The sequence below is a fragment of the Amia ocellicauda genome, chromosome 3 (assembly GCF_036373705.1).
Source record: "Amia ocellicauda isolate fAmiCal2 chromosome 3, fAmiCal2.hap1, whole genome shotgun sequence".
Classification (NCBI taxonomy): domain Eukaryota; kingdom Metazoa; phylum Chordata; class Actinopteri; order Amiiformes; family Amiidae; genus Amia; species Amia ocellicauda.
This window is the reverse complement of record NC_089852.1, coordinates 43,821,870-43,844,855: the sequence shown is the minus strand read 5'-3', so window position 1 is coordinate 43,844,855 and position 22,986 is coordinate 43,821,870. Positions and strand designations below refer to the sequence as shown.

The 22,986-nt window shown below is 41.0% G+C and overlaps 2 protein-coding genes across 5 annotated transcripts in view; one reads left to right on the top strand and one right to left on the bottom strand.

The window, feature by feature from the left end:
- Positions 1-8,099: 8,099 nt before the first annotated feature.
- Positions 8,100-19,610, bottom strand: LOC136746845 (rho-related GTP-binding protein RhoG). The gene is made up of 3 exons (XM_066699669.1): positions 19,477-19,610; positions 18,821-18,894; positions 8,100-9,619 (listed from the first exon to the last, which is right to left on the bottom strand). Exon 3 carries the CDS (start codon positions 9,591-9,593, stop codon positions 9,018-9,020), a length of 576 nt encoding a protein of 191 aa, XP_066555766.1. The 5' UTR covers positions 9,594-9,619; positions 18,821-18,894; positions 19,477-19,610; the 3' UTR covers positions 8,100-9,017.
- Positions 19,611-21,945: 2,335 nt separating this feature from the next.
- LOC136746842 (stromal interaction molecule 1) overlaps positions 21,946-22,986 on the top strand; it is a 52,589-nt gene continuing 51,548 nt past the window's right edge. For 2 of the 4 annotated variants that reach the window (XM_066699664.1, XM_066699663.1), the window contains exon 1: positions 21,946-22,451. The gene's annotated coding sequence lies outside the window, so the exon portion shown is untranslated. The remainder of the gene's footprint in view (positions 22,452-22,986) is intronic. The other 2 variants (XM_066699666.1, XM_066699665.1) reach the window with 1 other exon arrangement.

The window sequence follows — 22,986 nt, the reverse complement described above, 5'->3', positions numbered from 1 at the left end:
TGTTTTTTGCCTTGCTTTGAATCTTCCTTCTACTTAAGGAAATACTGGACAACTGCTAAATTTATCATGCTGTAGTTTCCCAGAATATTAAAAGTGTTAACATCTGCATGTTATGTGTATTTAAATACACCATGGTTATACAAAGCACTGACTACCTTAGTTCAAAGATTATTAGAAATGCCCATTAAGGTCACCGCTCATATTGCCAAAAGTTTCAGTCTTTCCAGGGAAAAACAAGCACTTCTATTAATCAAATCTTCACCGAGAATCTACGTCCTGTTTTTGTACTGCTGAGAAGATTCAAAACATTCTGCAGATTCTGGCCCAGAGGGACCCGTGTGTTTTTGGTGGGGTTGAGCGTTGTGTTTATTGGAGCAGGCAAGAAAGGTGTTTTGAGTTGGTGATTCTGAGCTCAGTTAAGTGTGATATAGTAGGATCCCTTATTATTGGCAAAGGCCCAAAGAGTTAACTCAAGCAGGACAGCAGAGTTCATTTCTCGGCCATAGGGCTGCCTCCATTCAGCAAACCCCCAACCTATACTGGAATACCAGGCATTCCTGTCCTGTTCAGCTTGATCTCTCCACAACTTTGTCTGGCCAGACAGAGGTCATAAGAACAAATTCCAGACTCGTTGCAAACTTCCATTTATGTAATCGCACCCAGCCTGGACACTTCAATCTGTCCACATGTTTACAGCACAGAGTGTCGACCCATCAACGGTTAACTGCCTAGCAACATTGTGTACGCACTGAACACAAACTTACATCACTGCCATAGCCTTTAATTAGAACTGATGAAGACTAGCAGGTTGTGAGTTCCTCTTTCTGGAGTGAAAAAAAGAGAAAAAGCCAATATAAAATAAAACAAAACCTGCACGATCGGATGAAGTGTGTTTCAACAGAGAAAACTTTCCCAAATGTGCATCCTACTATGATGATATTTCTCATTAACATTTCTCTTTTGTGTTTTCAAAAGTGTCACAATCCATACACTTACGAAGGGCAGTGAAATGTTCCTTTTTTATATATGTTTTAATATATATATATATATATATATATATATATATTTTTTTTTTTTCTCTTCAGTGTCGAAAAATCTGTAACAAGGCTTTGGATGATTGACAACTTGTGTTTTTTGGCCATTCGGTGTGGAAAAATGTTCTTGCTTTGTGTGTCCCTAAATCTCACTGGTACCTCTTTGTGTTTGTGTGGTTTGTGAATGAAAACCTTGAATTAATACCATGTGTGGACTCCCACCTGAAAAAAATAGACTGCATAATGGATACTCGCACAATAATGGCGACAACTTTGCATCGAACCATTGAACTTTAATGGCGTTACGTGAAGTTGTGGTGTGGTGGCGTTGCATCAGATTACAAACCCATTTCAAGCATGAAGTGGCTAGTACTAACACATAGCATTTAGTTCCTTCTTGCAACAACTAGAAAAAGAATATTACTGTAACAAAGAGGGTGCTGTTATTTCCACTGTTTGTGCCAACAACATGAAGGTGCTGCTAACTTATTTTACTATCAAATTATTCTGACAGGTAAGAGGCGGGGGCCTGCCTGGATACTGAAAGGGACATTATCTTTATGACAGGACTGACGCCACAGCCTGAGGTTCACCTCCTTCATTTTACTGCCAAATCAATCTCAAGCAAATCAGGGTGACAAATACTGTCATAGGTTTGTGGGGAGAGCATGTCCTTTTGAATTTCTTCTTCGTGGGTTCCAAGCACTGTTGTGTTACTCTCCTGCGTCTGTGTATCATGTTCATGGGTGTTGGTTCCTCTGCTAGAGTCCCTGCTCTAGTATTCCTCTTGCCCATCTTGTTAAAGAGTTCATATAAGCCTGTCAATATATAATTAATTACTTGTTAGGATCCCCAAATGATAGAATATTATTAAATCATTTTTTCCAAAATTTGCATGCTGGAGGGCAAGTGTAAATTCATAATTTTAAATTCAAACTATTATAAGTGTTGGAGGCCATCAAATCTAGAAGCACAGAAAGTGGAATAGAACGTAACCTTGTGACCCCTAGTTTATGAACCTGTTACATCCTCCGCACTTGCAATGCCGTGGTGGGGTTTGATCATCTACAATATTTGTTTGTTGTACACCTACCTAATCCCACTGCTGATGGGGGCGGCAGCAGCCTAGAATATACACTCACCTAAAGGATTATTAGGAACACCATACTAATACTGTGTTTGACCCCCTTTCGCCTTCAGAACTGCCTTAATTCTACGTGGCATTGATTCAACAAGGTGCTGAAAGCATTCTTTAGAAATGTTGGCCCATATTGATAGGATAGCATCTTGCAGTTGATGGAGATTTGTGGGATGCACATCCAGGGCACGAAGCTCCCGTTCCACCACATCCCAAAGATGCTCTATTGGGTTGAGATCTGGTGACTGTGGGGGCCAGTTTAGTACAGTGAACTCATTGTCATGTTCAAGAAACCAATTTGAAATGATTCGACCTTTGTGACATGGTGCATTATCCTGCTGGAAGTAGCCGTCAGAGGATGGGTACATGGTGGTCATAAAGGGATGGACATGGTCAGAAACAATGCTCAGGTAGGCCGTGGCATTTAAACGATGCCCAATTGGCACTAAGGGGCCTAAAGTGTGCCAAGAAAACATCCCCCACACCATTACACCACCACCACCAGCCTGCACAGTGGTAACAAGGCATGATGGATCCATGTTCTCATTCTGTTTACGCCAAATTCTGACTCTACCATCTGAATGTCTCAACAGAAATCGAGACTCATCGGACCAGGCAACATTTTTCCAGTCTTCAACTGTCCAATTTTGGTGAGCTTGTGCAAATTGTAGCCTCTTTTTCCTATTTGTAGTGGAGATGAGTGGTACCCGGTGGGGTCTTCTGCTGTTGTAGCCCATCCGCCTCAAGGTTGTACGTGTTGTGGCTTCACAAATGCTTTGCTGCATACCTCGGTTGTAACGAGTGGTTATTTCAGTCAAAGTTGCTCTTCTATCAGCTTGAATCAGTCGGCCCATTCTCCTCTGACCTCTAGCATCAACAAGGCATTTTCGCCCACAGGACTGCCGCATACTGGATGTTTTTCCCTTTTCACACCATTCTTTGTAAACCCTAGAAATGGTTGTGCGTGAAAATCCCAGTAACTGAGCAGATTGTGAAATACTCAGACCGGCCCGTCTGGCACCAACAACCATGCCACGCTCAAAATTGCTTAAATCACCTTTCTTTCCCATTCAGACATTCAGTTTGGAGTTCAGGAGATTGTCTTGACCAGGACCACACCCCTAAATGCATTGAAGCAACTGCCATGTGATTGGTTGGTTAGATAATTGCATTAATGAGAAATTGAACAGGTGTTCCTAATAATCCTTTAGGTGAGTGTACATTCAAAACTGACTAGTGAACCAGAACCTCCAACTTCTTCACATCTTTAATCCGAAGGCTGTCGTGGAAAGCTCTTTCACGGCCTGCTGCACAGGCAGTTATCTGCTGCTCTAGAGGGGGAACTGAGATCTAGCTGCATCTTGTTGCTCTGCACCCAGAGGACACCAGTCCCTGAGAAGTTGTAAGTAGATCAGCCAGCAAAGAGAAGCTCTGCCCTGATGTTATCTGGCCGCATCCAGCAGCATCAAAGACATCCGCATGTCCCCTTGAGGAAAAGCAGACACTGAGACTGGGGTGCATGGAGATGGAAAGACATTCACTAGTCAGGGGAGCGGGGGGGAGAGTGGTTCATTTGTGTATTTACACACAGGGAGAGAGAGAGAGAGAGAGAGAGAGGTAGGGATGGTGGGAGGGAGTAATTATACTGAAGTTTCCTGGAGGTTCTTGAGGGAATTCATTCCTTTGGCACAGCAGTAATTGCTCTTAATGTAAATTGCATAATCCCAGGCTGCTCCCAATATTTTTTCTGGACACAAAACACTTCAAGGCTGCATGACTTCATTTAGTTTAGTTGTAGTGCTGGGAGAGAGAGGTGGTGGCGGTTATCGATGAAGGTGAATGGGCAGAGAGAATCCAGAGAAACAGTGTGGTTTGTTTTTGGACAGTTGGAGACCAGCCGAGAGAACAGAAAGCTTGCACAGGTCTTGGTCTGGTGGCACAGGAACACACAGGAGAGATTTGGAGTGATACTGGAATTTGGGCAGCCGTATTGTAAAGGTGTTTCACTGGGTTATTGGAGATGTAAGAGGGGAACGAGGGCAAAGAGGAAGACGAGGGCTCTGTAATAATAATATCAATAATACCAACTTCACTGAAAATGTGTTTAAAAAAAAAGTTGTTTTCAGAAGGAAGTTGGAGCTAACAGTGTTCTCTTTTTGTGTGTATTTGACGAGCTGACTAATGAAACTGATATGAAAATAAGTCAGACTGTTTCTTATTTAAAACATTTATGGTGTGTTTCCTCTTTTCATTGGAGCAAAGTCTAAAGTGTGACATTATACCACTCAAGCTGCTATATGGCCTGTTACATAGAAAGGCTGGTTCACCACCACACTACTTTTAAGAATTCTGCTTAATTTGATCAGTATTATTTATGAATATAGATGACACCTTTATTTTTACAGCATTACAACACTAGTTTTCTCCCATATAGGTATACCATCACAAATTAAGAATTCCAGTTACTGTTTGAAAAAAATAATACACAAAATCCTGTATATGAATATCTGAAGAATGAGTGCTAATCTGACTCTTTTAAATGCAATTCCCAAGTAAACCAATAGAAAGCCAATGGGATTTTGTGCTTGCTCACCTTTATTTTAAAACCTTTGGGGTATTCTCTTCATTGTGACGTGAGTGTGTGGAAATGATCATATTTGTGAATCTGTCCCTTCTCTACTTCATTGGGAAACTGCTGATTTCAGCCAAAGCATTTGAATCTGGCCAAACTGGCAGCTATTTAGGGTTGTACAAATACAGTATGGAGGCAACACAGGCATAAAAAGTACTGATTACACAAAAATGTAGCATGAGGTTAAAAGTGGTCTGGATATACATTTAAGTTTAATTTTAGACAAGATAAAGCAATTAACATATTCATATCAAAAAATGACATTTTCTTCAAATGAATTACTTTTTTCATATTTTTTAAAGTGTTATTTAATTACAAAATGCTAAACTCATAAATTAAAAGAATTTTTAAAGAACATTCAAGCAAGGAGCATTCAAATTGATACAAAAAAGAGGGAGAAACAAATATATTTTGGTATACAGAGACAAGTGATAGTGAACTATCAAATCGTTTAGGCTGACAGTGGCTTTTCCATGAATTATTACTTTCCTATCACAGAGACATTTGCTTTACGAGAATAATTCTAGTGGTATTCCTTGCAGCACAATTAACTGCATAAGACAAAGACCCACCAAGTACAATCTTCAGGAAGAACTGTATAACAGCATTAGCTGGATCTGCAATATAAGGAACATAACATACACAGGCTGTCAGCCAATTAAATAAGTGGTTTAGTACGTGACAGCTGAGGAACACTGCTCAACTCAACCATATCTGGCATTATTCTAGAATCAAATAGCACAGTTCAGTGCTCTACCAAGTGCTGTAGTGGCTTCAAATTTAACCTTGCAGTTTCCTGTTTTTCACTGAAGCTGTTTGTTTTGCTTTTATTAATCGCACAGTGTAACACACTTCTGAAATGGACACCATTTCTTTCCCCTCATACGTGAAGCAACAGCAATACTTTAGTGACAACTGTGAGGTCTCAGTGATGCTCTGAAAGCTCTGAAATTCATTCAGCTGTCATTTGAAATATCATCAGTTTCCTCATTCAGGTGAATGGGGTTAACTGAATGCCCACAGGAAAGATAATCACATCTATACATTTTGTGGGAGCGAGATTTACTTTTTAATGTCTTGTTTGTTTTAAATTGTTGACAAGGGAAGAGTGAACAGTGACTTGTGTCTGGACTGCAGCCTACTAGTATGCAGTATGTTTGAACAAATGAACAAATAAATGACATTAACTGATGTCAAACCTTACAGCTACTCGATTATCCATTACTTTTTTTGTACATTTTTACATCAGTGCACAACATGTTAAGTTGCAGAAGCACAAACAAGGGGCTAAACAGGGTATTCCAGAATGTAGAACCGACAAATTAAGAAATCATTCAAATTAAAAGCGTGGTGCCCAGCAAACACAATTGCCAACACTGAGATTGTGTTGTTTCAGAGGGACATCAGCAATCCCTAAAAATACACATGAAATTCAACCATAAAAAGACAAAGTCAGAGAGGTATGTTTAACGGTGGTAAGTGACCCTTGATTATGTGTCCCTGTGCCCTCTTTGCACCTCTGCAAAGAAAAGATCCAGATTTGTACAGTGCTGTGCTCATCTGCTGTCATGGCATCTACTGACCCAGTTCCAATGGCTATCATGCATAAACCACTGTATTTATTATAACTCAGTTATAGAATTAGCAGCAGCTAGGTGAAACTGTCTCAAGGTACATTCAAAGTCCCAAACAGCTTTATTATTTCATGCTCTTAGCTCGTAGTAACTGGACAGGCCTTGTTTAAATCTGTGCTCTGCAGGTTTCTAAGCCCAGTGAAGATATCTGGAAACCAGACACTGCTTTCTGGTACACAGCCTTATACAGACACAGCTGCTTCCTGTGAAATCAGCAGAACCCACACCTCTGCATCAACTAAACCCACCAGAAACTAGTACCCTCGCTGAAAGCAACACACACAACCCATTAAAGCCACCTGAAGTAAAGACTGCAGTCTACTATGGTTAATGTTTGCTGTTTCAGCATTGTATACATAAGCAGGTGCCCATAAGCAGGCCCACTGGCAAAAATACATTTGTATACTCTATAACAGTCTTCCATTATACAGAAACACACCATCAAGCACACAGTCAAATGTTGCAGTCTTTAGGGTTGATGGAAGTATTTTGTGGGATGATATGGTACCTTTTTATTAACACAATATATATTTTTCAAAATCGTTTTTCCTCCATTCAAATTAAAACAAAAACACAAAGACATTCCTTTCGCAGTGCAGTAAAAGAGAAGTTTGCAAATAGACACAAAGGCAAATGACGTATCAGGGACAATTTCTGTGAAGGGAAAATTTCATTCATGAGAAACAAAATGGTCGCTCTCAAACACTATGGCAAATGAACCTGTCAAGTAAAAAAAAACAACAACCCTCAGATAAAAAAAAAATCAGACCCATAATATTGTTAAAAGAACCTCAACTGTAAAAGAGTAACGGGATATATGAAGCGAAAATAGTGAAAACTGGGAGGAGGTGCTGGGCTCCACTGCCTCTCTCCATTCACTGGTCTTCCAATTCCCAAGTACTCCCATGCAGTGTTCCCCACCAATCAGAATTCAGGCCAGACCAGCATTGCTGAAATTCGTCATTCTCAGGGCACACTGACAACCACAGACACAACACTTCGCACTGGTGCTCTGTGCATATCTGTCTATTGGCGTATTCCAGCTTTGATGTAGAAGTACTCCCACTAGTTAAATCATATGGGTAGTATATTGCTCCCTTGCTGCCTCAGTAACAAAAATGCCTGATTTGATGTGTTAGTGAATAACTGGGACCGTAGCCAGCCTATTTTATTGTTTGATTAGATTTCTTTTAAAGAAAGGAGCAGTCAGAACTGACTGAGCTAGGCTGGAGATTAGGGCTCTTTTGAGTTTATGAGTCTGCTGTTAAAAGTCTTACTGCACCCTGAATAAAACAACATATCATTACTTAGTTATCTCAGTTTTTTTATTTAATATCACACGGCACCTGTGCACCTTTGCAGATGTTTAAGTCATCTCAATATCTATTTAAAAAAAAGTTTGCGTGAATCATTCTACTAGTAGTGCCCTTATGCAAGTTTGTTTGTCAATTTACCATAGGATTACTTTTAATTACTTTGAACATGGTTTCACTATGATTTTACCAGTGTTTCTTCTATTAGATTCAACATGCCTCCACAATATTTGTATACACTGGACCATAATGAAGTATGGTAAACATGCCTTAGAAACTTAGAAACATTTATTATGGTACATTATGGTAGTCCCAGTGTAGTAAAGCACAGTGAAGGCAAAATACAGGTAAAGTCACAATAAAAGCATTTTATTTGATGTGCAAAACCTTGCTCCACCACTATTACATGAAACAGAGAACTGAACTGCCCTCGAGTAGAGGTCTATACACAAGACATGCCGACAAGCTGTTTACATCAACCTGGAGAAAGACAGCTTTTGGTCAGCAAACCATGTTGAACAAATGAACCAGTAGGAATGAAGCAGCCTAAATACAGAACAGGCCCTTTACATAGTTAATGGTGGCCTATCAGGGTTAGAACACATTTCGTAGATAGTGGTTTGGTGATTTTATTCTACCTTCTAGATTTAGAGCCTGTTACAAAAAAAAAGTTAAAAAGTAAAAAGGTCTAACTTTTTTGGCTTACTGTCCTATCTGAGAATAGAGTATAGTTTCTAAACTGTTCTATAACTAACCCATTCTTGCTTTAAGTCTCTGTGCCGGTCCATATAAACACATGGCGCCCCAAAGATGAGAGCTGTTATTTAAGCTGTGTTTCCATTTTCGCTTTCTCCACAGAAATGAGAGATTTGGAAAAGAAGAAGGTAAGCAAAGAAATAGGAGGGGGTGGGGGGTGATTAAGAATGCAGAAAGATAAAAGGTGATAAAAGATATTTTATCTTTCCGATACAACAGCATTCAAAGCTGGAATTACATGCGGGACACCGGCCTGAGGACAACTCTCACCTTATGTCCGCTTTCAAAAAACATCAAAAACTATCTAAAATTGCACTTTTCTCTAGTTAAAACCTTTCCTCTCGGGGGTAAACTGAACATGGCCCGAATATAATAAGAGCTAAGATTACTGCCACATCATGGATTTATTTTTTCTTCTCATTTTTTAAATTTCTCCTCATGTTATCTTTATTATTATCTATATGATTATTATTATTTCTTCTGTTTTCTGCTGCTGTGATGGCTGACCCTCTACAAAAGCACACAAGGTTTCTTGGTGGCGGCGGGGAGGGGGTTGAGGAAGGCTCGTACGGCTTCGGCAAACACCTCCTTGATGCCTTCCTGGTTGAGGGCCGAGCATTCCAGGTACTTGATGGCATGGATCTGACGGGCCAAGGCCGAGCCCTGTTGCAGAGTGATGGTGGTCTGGTTCTGCTCTTTAAGCTTCTTCAAGACATCGGCATCGTTGCGCAGGTCCTTCTTGGTGCCCACCAGCAGGATGGGTACGTTGGGGCAGTGGTGAGTGACCTCCGGGTGCCACTTGTGCTTGACGTTCTCGTAGGAGGGCGGGCTGGCAATGGAGAAGCAAATGACGAATACGTTGGTCTGCGGGTAGGACAGGGTGCGCAGCCGGTCATACTCCTCCTGGCCAGCCGTGTCCCAAAGGTTTAAGCTAATAGTCCTGTTGTCCACCGTCACCTGGGAGCTGTAGTTGTCGAAGACGGTGGGGATGTATTCTTTGGGGAAGGCGTTGGTGGTGTAGGAGATCAGAAGGCAAGTCTTCCCCACGGCGCCGTCTCCCACCACCACACACTTTATACTCTGCATTCTCGCCCGTTCACCTCTTCAGCATCCTGAGAGAGACACAAAGTGAGTTATTGCCCTGACAAACCACCAGCTGGTCAAGCACACCCTCCTTCACACTCAGAGGCCCTTGTTTGTTCCCTGATTAATTTCCAAATATTGTCTGACTTTGTCTCTATCCTCTCTCATTTAAACCAGTGAGACCTAAACCAGTGTCATTTAAATGCCAGCCCTAGACAGCAAGAGAGTCTCCTAGTGTTGTCACTTAACTGAATGAATCTAACCCCCTTTCCTAAGTCTAAGGCAGGTGAGGATTTCAAAACCTGTAAAAATAGTTTTTTGAGGACAGAATTTGAAAATCAGTGACCTATTGTGTCCTGAATCCAGACAGGGTTTTACACAACTACCACTGTCCCTATTTGTGCATAAGAACTGTACAAGCAAGACAAACAAAATACCCTGGCACCCACTGAATTTGTGTTCATTTAAATTGAGGATATGCTCGGAAACGAAAAAAACAGGAAAACGTCTAAACAAAACACAGCCGTCATCCTGTGGCCTTGTGTTCACACGACAGGCTTCACTTTGCAAGTATTGTGCTCACAAAGTGTTATTTTTTTGGTTCCTAATTTGATATGATATCTGGACACAATATGGTTCCTCCCATAAACAATTTTTGTTTGTATCTATGACTTTCATATTAGTGACAAACCGTTCATTAAATATTTTGCTTTGACACTTATTCATTGCCCAGGTTTGCAACAATGGGCTACCACAAAAAGTTGAGAGTGACTGGGTCAGAAGTGAGAACTGGTTGATACAGTCTGGTTTGATGTCACATGCCCTGTATAAAAGCCATCCTGCATTTGTAACAGCATAAAGAACAGCAAAGGTTTTTATTTGCATCCACCATGCTTTCTCCTTTTTGCCTATTTACAGGAACTGAAGGAATAAAACCCTAAATGTAACTGTGAAACTGATTTAACCATTGCAACCATTACACCCTGTTTAACAAGATTGCTCTCGTAAAAACCCAACTGTACAAATGGGTTCCCCAAGAAAGTTGTTTCGCATAAAATCCTATGTCAAACATAATAACAATAAGTTTAATTTTAATTACCATAAGATTTAGGGACACACACTAGTCTAGGTAACAATTATATGATATTAGTGTTGTTGCTAACTTTATTCCAAGTGATGCATTCGATATGCTTGTGCACAGTGCAACTTCATGTCAATGCAAAGACAGGAAACTAAACATCATCACCAGCACAGATCAAGACTGACACCTTACTATTGGAATTTCCAGCACCAGTAGGGGCGCCACCTGGTCCCACACATCCAGAACAAGAGAATCAGTGCTTCAAATGAAAAAAGGCACTGAAACTTTGCGACATGGGTTAACTCCATACTGTAGTTATCCTAGTGTAACCCTTCTACATCAACTCTGAGGACTGCACTCAAGAATGAAACAGGAATCAGATGGGCACGTGTGTGGATTAGACAAGTGAAACATGAATAACTGCAAAAACAAAAGTTTACTTCATTCGATTTAAGTCTAGCCTTTCACAAAAGTATCGCAGTGTTACGTAATAACCTATACTTTGTTATATAATAAATATGAATAGGTATACAGTATTGTTGTAATATTGATATACATACAATAAGCAATGACAGGGCTGAGAGCTACCACTTAGTATTGTCTTTGTTTAGTTCCAACACAGCTCTACAGGTTGGAGGGAGAAAATCATTTGACCTCTCAGCAGTCCAGTTCCTCCCAACTACATTTCACAACTGAAACACAGTCTACACTAAACAGTAAATATCAGGGCCTACTCCAAGACATAAGACCTACTCTGAACAGTAATAGCTCCGAGACACAGGAGCACAAAACTCATATGAAAATGCCCGCTTTCTCTCAATTGTTTTTACTTTTACTCTCGCTAGATGTTATCGCTTCCCTCGTTGTTTGGGGGAAGTTTGCAGACAATACAAAGTATGCCATTTCTTGCCCTCTTCACTCGCACTCCCTGAGTTCCGTTCGGAGCACATTCTAAACCACAATGCGATAACATCTACATTTCTACCGCAAAGCAAGCCCGGCTTTTCGCAGCCCAACTGCACAGCTCTACTTCATGGTGAAGCGTGAAGCAAACACACAGACGCAGGTATGAATGTCAGGAACCAGATGCCTGCCAGAATGAGAAATGGGTGCCATTATTGTCCATTGAGAGATAAATCACTAGTGCATCCATTAACAGGTCTGGTTTGTGTTCTTCCTACACATTAAAAACAAAAGTGATACAGGAAGTAGCTTTGCCAATTTAAAAATGGCAAAGACGGCCATGATTTAATGTTACTTTTCATAGCATAGCACAGCATTATCTAATGCCTGTGAAACAAAAAGTCGATAGTTCCTGAAGGGGTTCCCAAGTGCCTCATCTGATAAAAGGCTCTCCTGGAATGCAGGAAGCGTCTTACAGACCAGTTCCCTGGCTGGATCTCTAAAGACACACTCTTGTCGAATTTCTGTCTAACTCATACATCTTTTAAAAGGCTTGGGGGGGAAGATAAATGAAATCGAAATAAGTAAATATCGAACAGTTAGAGTAAACTCTGAAATTAAGAGCACAAACCAGCTGGAAAATCAGATTCTTGAAGTCTGAATATTGTAAATCTGGCTACGTGATTGACTGCACAATGAGTCACATGCCTGATTAAGGCGGGTATCCACAGAAAAAGTCGGAGCGGTTTATTTATTGTGTTGCTCTCTGTTTCTGGATGAATAACTGGATGCCTTTACTCTGATACTACCTCTCTTGCAGTGCATCACTTTCTCTGACACCGAATTGGTAAGACTGCCTGGTTAACTGCACAAGCACAATACAAACCGGAAATTCACACCAATAAAGAGAAACCAATTAAGAACCTAGAAACCGTTCAGAGAACACAAGTCTTCTTTAAAAATATTCCTAGAGATATTTATGCAAAAGGCCCTGCTTCGTAAATATGTTAACTTCAACCATGTGGTTAAATGGTAGTAAGTTAACATTCACAATGCTTATTATAGCCTTTCGTATGTTATTCAGTGGTCTATATGGTTCTCATTTCTTGATTTTTCCTTTACGTGCGTGTGGCACACTTATTTTTTCTCACCCCCGCCCAGCTTCATCACAAAATGCAACAAGACCCACAATGCAAAAATGTGCCTGTGCATGTCTCTAGCACTTTCTTCAAGACAACAGAGGATCACAGCAAAGCATCTGCAACCAGAGAGTGGAGCTTCAGGCAAAACATTTAAACACTGGTCAAGGTGGCCTGATGGGGGCAGAGTGAATAGACCCCAAAACTTTTCCCTTTCTGCCTTCCCATAACTTGCATTTACAGAACCACGCAGTAATATGCAGTCACCTACCTGAATCCAATGAATGTAGTGCCTCAATGCGGTTATGCATGAAATCAAACCATTTACAAATCACAACCTACTCTAAATACCTTATGTATATACAATATACAGAGGAAAATAGAATATTTTAGGATGAAAATATGGATCTATAAAGCCTGCGTTTTGTTTGTCTTATAGAATGTCAACACATAGCCTTAGTGGACAGACTGCTGTGTATTACAGTGACGCATAGCTTGTCATTTCAAACACATCATTACACTTGAAGTACACCATTAGTGATAGACCTGCTATTATTTGTCTCTTACATCTCACTCACTCCTACAGCTCAGGTGAACCATAAAAGGTAGTTGCCTGTGTTTCGTGTGACTGACATTTACAAAGCCACGTCATGCACTTTTCTACCTGCAGAACTACATGCATGTTAAATAAAAAACAAAAACAGGATATGGAAAGAATATGAAACTTTAATTTTCTTTCTGGTTTGCCTTTCAACTTTCCAAACAGATTTTTGTTTTCAGGCGATAAACAAGGAGGAACTTAGTCATTTAGTTGTGTATGTCTGCATTAATATATTGGCTATGAAAAACTTCTGGGGAAATGTCCTTATTTACATATGTGGAAGTAAGAGAGAACGGTTGTCACTTTTGAGAAAAACAACTACAAATTGGTTCAGATTTTACCGAGTGGGTGGAGGGAGAAATATATTTAGTTTTATTCATTCTGAAAGAGGAACACTGGACTCTTCCTGGTCTCTCTGTGCCACAGATGTTCAGCACTAAGTAAGAGTGAATTCAGCTCAACCCACACTCTAGGGAGCAAATCTCTCCAAGAAGTCTTACATGCTGAGGACACGGCACCTCGGCTGAACTAGACAGCCCTGTACTGGAATGGGCGAAGCCATGAAGTCACCAGAACAGCATCACAATCCAAAGGTTTGCTGGGCCTTTGCCGGAAAGCTCTTAGCTGTTGTAAGGATGCAGATCAGCTTTCACAGCATTAGAGCTTAAGCCCTTTAAGATGCTGCTTGTGAGTTTTATTAGTAATGTCTGTGCCTGTAGATCTGTGCGTTAGTCATCCCAAGCTTTGTAATCTTCACCCCTACCGAGTGCCAAGCACTAATCGTTCTTCTATTCTAACACAGGAGAGAGAGGCAGGACTGGAAGTGGACTCTCCTGCAAGCTGCCCACTGTTTTGGCAGCACAACACTACCACAGCAGTCACTGTGTCCATAAACAAGTCCACGTCGATCTTGAAGAATGAAAAGTTATTTTGGAAAAGGAGCAGGACCCCTTAGACAAGGTGCAAAGGTGGAATTTTGCCGACTGAGAAATTCCCTGGCAACCCAGTCTTGTCAACATGGCAGTCGACCGTTTGTCTGGGTGGCAGAGTGGGGAATGGAGGAGTGGAGAAAAAGATTACAAAATTAGTTCTCTGCCTGGAGAAAAGCAGAAGTGAGTTGATGAGGTGGTAGAGAAGAAGAGGCTATAAATCCGTGATGTACACCTCAGTATCACCCTAGCAAATCACTCACACCTGCTGGAAGAAGGAAGAAGGCAGACTGCTGTACCAATACAGGCTGTAAGAGCAAAGTCTCAACTGTTCTGTTCTGGAGGTCCCTATCTTTACAGAATGTAGTTCTTTCTGTACAATATAAGCCTTTTCAAAGGATTCAGAGACCCACTGAAAATGTAATTGCAAAAAACAGCAGTCCAATGCGCTAAAGAGGGCCCTATACACATCTCATGCCTAGCTGGAAAATGTACCTTTTTTTAAACCCAGCTTTCTTCTGTCCTTTCCTGTGATAAAGACCAGCCAGCCACTATATTTTTACAAACAAACTAAAGAGCACCCTACTAATTCTCTGAAAGAGTTCCCTGTAACCAATGCCTACCAACATTATCAGTTCTATTATCATGGCAGTATTACTGCTGTATAAAAAGGGAAGTAGTAATTCATCTACTTCACTACAGGCTACAGTGCAGTCCAGTCTCAAGTTTACCTTGTCCGACTTTTCTCTAGTGCTATATCATTGGTCTTCCAGGAAAACTATTTGCCACAGCAAAAACTCACAGGTGTTCTCAGAGACTGAGTACACATTATACTCAGAAACCTTGAGTAACACCCTTAGTAAAGCACACATAAATGCACAGGATTGTAGGGTCAGAATGATCAGTTTTAAGGAAACTTGAATTGGGAATACTATATATCTTAATCCCCCCCTCCACCCTTTTTGCAATTCTAAAGTTCTAATGTTCTAATATTGAACCTCCACTTCAACGTCTATTGTCTTCTTCATTTTTGTGACAACTTCCTGACTCTACCAACAGACCACACCTTGTGTCAAAGATGCAGCGGTTCAGAAAGTTCCCTATGCACAACAGCTCTGCATGCAATTGTGGCACCATACCTAACTATGATATCATCACACGCAGCCAATCTTACACAACGTTTTCAGAATCGGCAAACTAATTTCCTCTGTTTATGTCCCAATCTGCAATCTTCATCTCCAACGTCTCACTCCAGGCACACACTGAGCCCAGAACCAGAGACACACAAGTCTCCTTCTCTACTCTGCACCCAGAATGTACTCCCAAGTGCCAACCCAGAAGCACTAAACCCCCACTGCTGACGTTCAACCCTGCAGGCAACTAAAACAAAAAGAGTAATGACTACATGTACTGATATTTTAGAGACCAATGCACTACCAGCATTGATGACAGTTCATGGTGAGGAACTAGATTTTCTTAATTTATCTTGGACTTACCACAACTAATTATTTTATACATTTCGTCTTTCTTGTCATCTGCAAAAATCTGTAAAGTCACAGAAGTGCTTCCCTTTCAGAAACCGCTAAGGGGACGTGCATGCTGAATTGAAACCCTAATGACTCCGAACCCTGGAGTGCTAAGCATTACTGGAAAGCTTTCTAATATTAGAAGATACTGGAACATGCTTTAGCTGTACTCATCAGTATAGTTAAAGGCCTCAGAACCTCTATATTGTCTTTAACAATCCAACTGTCCCACACTGTTAGGTATCTCCTCACATGCAGCTGTCTAAGCACTGAAGCTAAACAATACTACCCTCCCAACACCCCAGCTTGTCGCATATATCTGAGCCCTCCAGCAAATTAGCAGATAAAAATGCTTGGAATTTGTTTTCTAATATCCAATCACACTACAGAAAACCCATCCTTGAAACAAGCTATATTGGCATCAGTTGGTTTGTTTTAATTGTCAACATCAACTAGAAATGGATTTCACTCTTAGCTTAACAATAAGGAAAAGCCTGATTTTGCAGTTTAATTTCAATTAAGATGGCTTTGATTTCTCTCAAATGATTGCACCATCAATATCTTCTGAAAAAAGACAACTCAAAGCTGACAGCAGAAGTGTCTAGGGGAATGATAAAACCATTGCACCACAGTCTCTTACAGTTGGGCAAAAGGGCAGAGTGTAACTAATTTGCTTCCCTCGTAAACTTTCTAGCAGAAAACTTTGATTTGATCATTTTCAGAACATTCCTTCTACTGGATCAGTTCATCCATATGGTGATGAAAACTCCAAGAATAATGAACAGTAGGCCTATATAACCCTACAGAACACATTTCAGCGAGACCACGGGAATACGTTCAACAATGGACCGGAGTCACAACACTACAGACATCATCCCTCATGCTCTGTATTTTGTTATTTTTGAATTGTGTTTCTCTGGATTGTAGGCATATAAATGTGATTTTATTACGTTATTTTACAATGTTCTGACAACAGCCCTGAGAATCTGTGTTGCCATAACATCATAGTGTCATGTGTTCACTTTCCTGCAGTGTTGTGTAACGTTACTTGGTTAGCCGCGCAAAAATCGTGAATCTCAATGCTATTTTTTTGGAAGAATTCTGATGCGGTTAAAAAGCTCCTCACATGCAGACAGGTTTAATCGTTTGCTGTGTGTTGCAATGCTAATGCGTATGTACAACCAACAAGTCTTTTTGTTGCTCTTCATCACATGATCAACCATGACTAAGAGCAGAGTACAGTTGTTAAACATTTAAGACTTACAGATGCCATCAAATCAAAGGTTGGAATCCAAGTCCCATACTTTACAATGCTTATGGTTATGGCTTTGCAATGCTTATCTCACCTAAAGCCTGTTATTTTTAACCCTTAATTAATAGAATAATGCAGTGGCTCAACACATTTACTAAATTCCCAGAATGTTCCTGTAAAGCAGAAACACAGAGCATATCCGTATGAAAGATCTCCACAAAGCTGGCACGCTAATTTGGTGGTTTTCCAAGTTTATACCATACCATGATTTCACTTTGCTTGCCTAGTCATAACTGTGATCTGAACATGGCATATTACAGTACACGTTTGTAAGGGCACTTCCAGTCCTAAGCAGGTTTAAAGAATATAGCACATCTTTTGACTTGTTCCTTTTAATATTCTTTAATTACACACATACATACATAAGCAGACCTGTTGAATTCTTTCACACAGGAGAGCAGTCTGTCACGGAGAATAGATGTGTGGTCTTCATCATAGTATTTTGTCATTGTGGCCTACAAGTACCTGCTTATTTGGGGTCAGTGGTATGTTCACAACCACACACCCTCAGTGTTTAAGACGTCTCCAAAGCTAGTTGTGCTCCGGTTTGTGATGGGAGTTTGCAGTGTGAGCTATTTGGGGTTCACCAAGGTCAGAGTAACGGCTTTGGTTAAATAAAAAAGTAAAAAAAATCGAACTTAAAATGAGACAGATAAATTCTGACACACTCACTCTACATCCATGCACCTCTGTGAGGCTGTTTTCACAAGAGACCAACGGTTTGGATTCAGTGAATACTCGCAAAGCCTGATCACATACTAGATGTTTATATATAATATAGTTTGTATTTACTTATTTTAAAAATGGGTGTAAATGTGATGCTATTCCTCTGTGATATGCCTCTTTGGTTACTAATGGCATGTTATTTGAATTTCTGGAATTAGTCATATTTTATGGTATTGATAGTGCATTACAGATGAAAACAAGCTGGGGATTAAACTAAGATATGTATCATAAATAGTTAATATTTAGCATTAAATATGCATAGGTTGATCTAGAATTACCTAAATACTGTTATGATCAGGAAACACTTTTTCGGTATTAAAATGTCAGATATAACTTATCTACAGAGTTGATCTGTCCTAATAAATAAACATATCTTAATCACTAACTCAGTTCATTAATTTATCTATCAGCTATTTTGTAACCACAAGTTATTCTACAAACATTAGGGGTTTTTTGTCTCACTTTTCAGTTTGGGATTCAATTAAATGTATTTCTCCCGACCAATGTCTTTTGGACGATCCAAATCGTCTAAAGCATGGACACATATGAATGTACAAACGTCAGTACAAAAGTGCATTTTTAATTTTAAAGTTAACTTTGGGAGTGGCCCTTGCCTGTAGCTCCTCAGCTCTAAATAGAGGAACCAAATTCAGCTGACAGAGAAGCGGCTGTCAGCACTGTAATCTGTTTTTCTGTAGCAAAAACATAAAATCGTGTGCTGCCTTTAAAGTTTCCGTTACACTGTGTCTGTTTAATTGCGACAACTTCTGGCAGCCAGGAATTTAGTTTCCCTCCCTTCAGCTATAAATTACAATTTGAGGCGGATGCCTGTAAAACCGTTAATGCCCCAGTTAAACCAGCTCTACTGAGCTACTGGCAAAACAAAACTGTAACTCCTGTGCATTACAATGAATATATAAGATACATAAGTACTGGCACAGGCAGTTTGCAGTGGTAATATTCTGGCATGCTGTTCATTTTTCAGGAAAAGTACAAAGGGAGGAGAAACTTACCAAACATAATCTTGTTTCTCTCTATGGGATCTCTCACTGGATGTCTCGCATACAGTCCCCGTCTCTCTGAGGCGCTGAGAAGGAAGTCAGTGTAATAACCAGGGAGGAAGTCAAATACAAAAAAGGCATTTGCTCTATGAGGAAGTTTATTTGCAATGTATGTATCTCTGCCGAGTATCTGAAATACATACATAGCACTCGAGGCAATACAACAACAAAAAAGAACTTGCTTATTTGGCAGATTCTACATGATCACATCCAGTTTCCCAATTCAATCCTGTCTGGCTCACTTTTGCACGGTCTATTGGTGGAGTGCTGTGGTATGTGGGTTAAAAGATGTGGGAAAGCATTATAAGCGCAAATGCATTGATAATGATTTACCTAATTTAGCTGCAATTACTTTTAACAATGCTAGAACTTTAATCTATCCTGATGCGTTTCATCTTTAGTCCTTTTAACAGCATATATTAGGTAAAAGTGATTTGATTTAATCCTTCTATAGCCTATTGACTAACCCATTGTGCATGCATATATTATATATATATATATATATGATAGATATAGATATAAGCTAATTAGATGGGTAGACAGAAACATGCAGACAGACATGCACAATCATGCAAGAGATAATAATCTTAAGAAAGAAGGTTCATTACCCGGGAATCGTTGTAGGTAAAAGGTTTTAAATCGCTTGTTCCTTCCAAAACCCTTGCAGATAAGCAGCCCACATGCTATGATGTACTTGCTGAAGAGCAGCCCCAGTCCGGTCAGCGATGCTGCTCCAGCCCGCGGAGTTTGGGAAGGACCCGCCCCAGTACACAGCCAGGGCGAGAGCATAAAGCACCATCAACACTCACCTGCATCAAGTCTGGCCACCATTCAGGACAGGGCAGTTATACTGCTACCATACATATAGAGATACAACAATAAATTAGTATTGGTCAGTTAGATATATGAGTAAATGGATCCAATTTATATATATCAGAACCAATCTATACCTATACCAATGTATATATTTATAAAGCAATCCATATGTATATGTGAACCATATACATATCAATGAATCGATATTTCCATATATATATATATATATATATATATATATATATATATACTCACCTAAAGGATTATTAGGAACACCATACTAATACTGTGTTTGACCCCCTTTCGCCTTCAGAACTGCCTTAATTCTACGTGGCATTGATTCAACAAGGTGCTGAAAGCATTCTTTAGAAATGTTGGCCCATATTGATAGGATAGCATCTTGCAGTTGATGGAGATTTGTGGGATGCACATCCAGGGCACGAAGCTCCCGTTCCACCACATCCCAAAGATGCTCTATTGGGTTGAGATCTGGTGACTGTGGGGGCCAGTTTAGTACAGTGAACTCATTGTCATGTTCAAGAAACCAATTTGAAATGATTCGACCTTTGTGACATGGTGCATTATCCTGCTGGAAGTAGCCATCAGAGGATGGGTACATGGTGGTCATAAAGGGATGGACATGGTCAGAAACAATGCTCAGGTAGGCCGTGGCATTTAAACGATGCCCAATTGGCACTAAGGGGCCTAAAGTGTGCCAAGAAAACATCCCCCACACCATTACACCACCACCACCAGCCTGCACAGTGGTAACAAGGCATGATGGATCCATGTTCTCATTCTGTTTACACCAAATTCTGACTCTACCATCTGAATGTCTCAACAGAAATCGAGACTCATCAGACCAGGCAACATTTTTTCAGTCTTCAACTGTCCAATTTTGGTGAGCTTGTGCAAATTGTAGCCTCTTTTTCCTATTTGTAGTGGAGATGAGTGGTACCCGGTGGGGTCTTCTGCTGTTGTAGCCCATCCGCCTCAAGGTTGTACGTGTTGTGGCTTCACAAATGCTTTGCTGCATACCTCGGTTGTAACGAGTGGTTATTTCAGTCAAAGTTGCTCTTCTATCAGCTTGAATCAGTCGGCCCATTCTCCTCTGACCTCTAGCATCAACAAGGCATTTTCGCCCACAGGACTGCCGCATACTGGATGTTTTTCCCTTTTCACACCATTCTTTGTAAACCCTAGAAATGGTTGTGCGTGAAAATCCCAGTAACTGAGCAGATTGTGAAATACTCAGACCGGCCCGTCTGGCACCAACAACCATGCCACGCTCAAAATTGCTTAAATCACCTTTCTTTCCCATTCAGACATTCAGTTTGGAGTTCAGGAGATTGTCTTGACCAGGACCACACCCCTAAATGCATTGAAGCAACTGCCATGTGATTGGTTGATTAGATAATTGCATTAATGAGAAATTGAACAGGTGTCCTAATAATCCTTTAGGTGAGTGTATGTATATATATGAACCGATTTGTATAATTCGGAAGCAATTTATATATATATATATGAATCATTCTAGTTTTATGCACTCTACAGGCACTGAGCGCCATCTGTTTGTAAACAGTATACTGTGGACATCATTACTGAAAGGTGTTTCCTGACTGTAGCCTAGAACAATGTAATACATGCAAGTGTTTTTCTTCCTCAGTACAAGCAGAGGAAGACCTGTTCAAGATGTACAGAAAGGAAACCAGATGCAGCGCACAAACCTGCTGAAGACAACCTGCTAGAAACAAATCGCGCATTTATTTGATCATATTCAATTCAAACACACACACAAATCAATCCATTGTTATGGTGTACCCTGCAATCCCACTCAATAACTATGCGTATTTTCCCTTTATTATTACGTAACTTTAAAAAGTGTACAGAATCTGCTGGTATAAAAAAGTGAAATAAATTCCACCATAACTTTTTCATTATCCCAACAACCAGCAACAATATTAAAACTAGTCCATGTAATACCGCGTCCTGCAGATGGCGTGCTGAGCCCGGGCTGACAGTAACAAACCAGCAGCACTATACAAAACAAAGCCACGTCGCGCTCTTATAGCGCAGATTTCTGCAGATCTGCGTGGATCTGCGCGTCTCCACCAATAGGATGTCAGAGAGTCTGCACATCTGCGCAGACCTGCGTAAATCCGCGCTAAACCAACGGAACAACCATGTTGTGGTTTGTACTAGTACTCCTGTGCGGCAGGGGGCGCTGTGAGAGCCGCGCAACGACGCCAGCCCTCTGCGGCTTCCTGGCCCAGACAGACACGCAGAGCTACTGGCTGGTCGGAGCTGCGGCGGAGGCGCTGCGGGAGAGACAGCGATTCAATTACAGATCCGTGTGCGGGGCGATCAGAGGATAAATACGCATCCGTGGCCACCGCGCACAGCCGGGCAGCGCAACCAGTCAGTCTGCGTTGTCAGCCGAGGGCCTTCTTCCGCAGGCGGCGGGGCTGCGATCTGTGCGAGATCCGCCGACGGATTTTCAGCTGCCGGTGGGAAGCTTCTAGTGCATTAACCCGGGGGAGAGGCCTGTTACCCCGGCTGCGCAAGGAGCTCCGCAGCGGGGGGACACCCGGATACTTGGAAGCAGCAGCAGCAGCAGCGGCGGGTGGACTGCATCGCCCGTCCCGCCACATAGTTATCTGTTTACCGATGGAGTGCAGAGGGGCTTCTCTCGGGAGTCGAGGCGGACGGAAGACCTCTCTCTGATTTCAACAACTAATTGGAGCCGAGAAAGTCAGAAACCTGAACGGTAAATCCCCTTAAAACCGCCCGCAGCCGAGAGACGGGACGGCGGCGCTCCTGCATTAAACCCCACGCCACGGAGACCCGCCGACACTGCGCGCTGGACATTGCACCCAATTTGCATTCACAAATGTACATATTGGATTTTATTTGAATGCGATCGATTTCACGGTATTAGTATGAGCTCTAACATTGCACAAAACTTTGCGTTGAGCATTTACAGCCCTCCCTTCTACTGACCATTACCCAGTGTTTGCTACAGAACCAGATGTTTGCGTGAACTATGAAGTTTACTAGCAATAGCAAGGATCCCAAAATCAACATTTAACCTATAGGGCCCTGCATCTATTTTAGTTTCTAAACCAAGTGTTAAAACGGAGATTTCTAGGCATTCATTGTAGGCGTTAAATGTAGCCTATTATTTTTATTCTGGTTCAGACGTTTGAGTTTTTAATAAATACCAATAGAACAATCTAGACAAACGCTGTCAACAAATGCAGTGAAAAGAAGGAAAATAAATGAGTTGCTAACTTGTCTTTGCC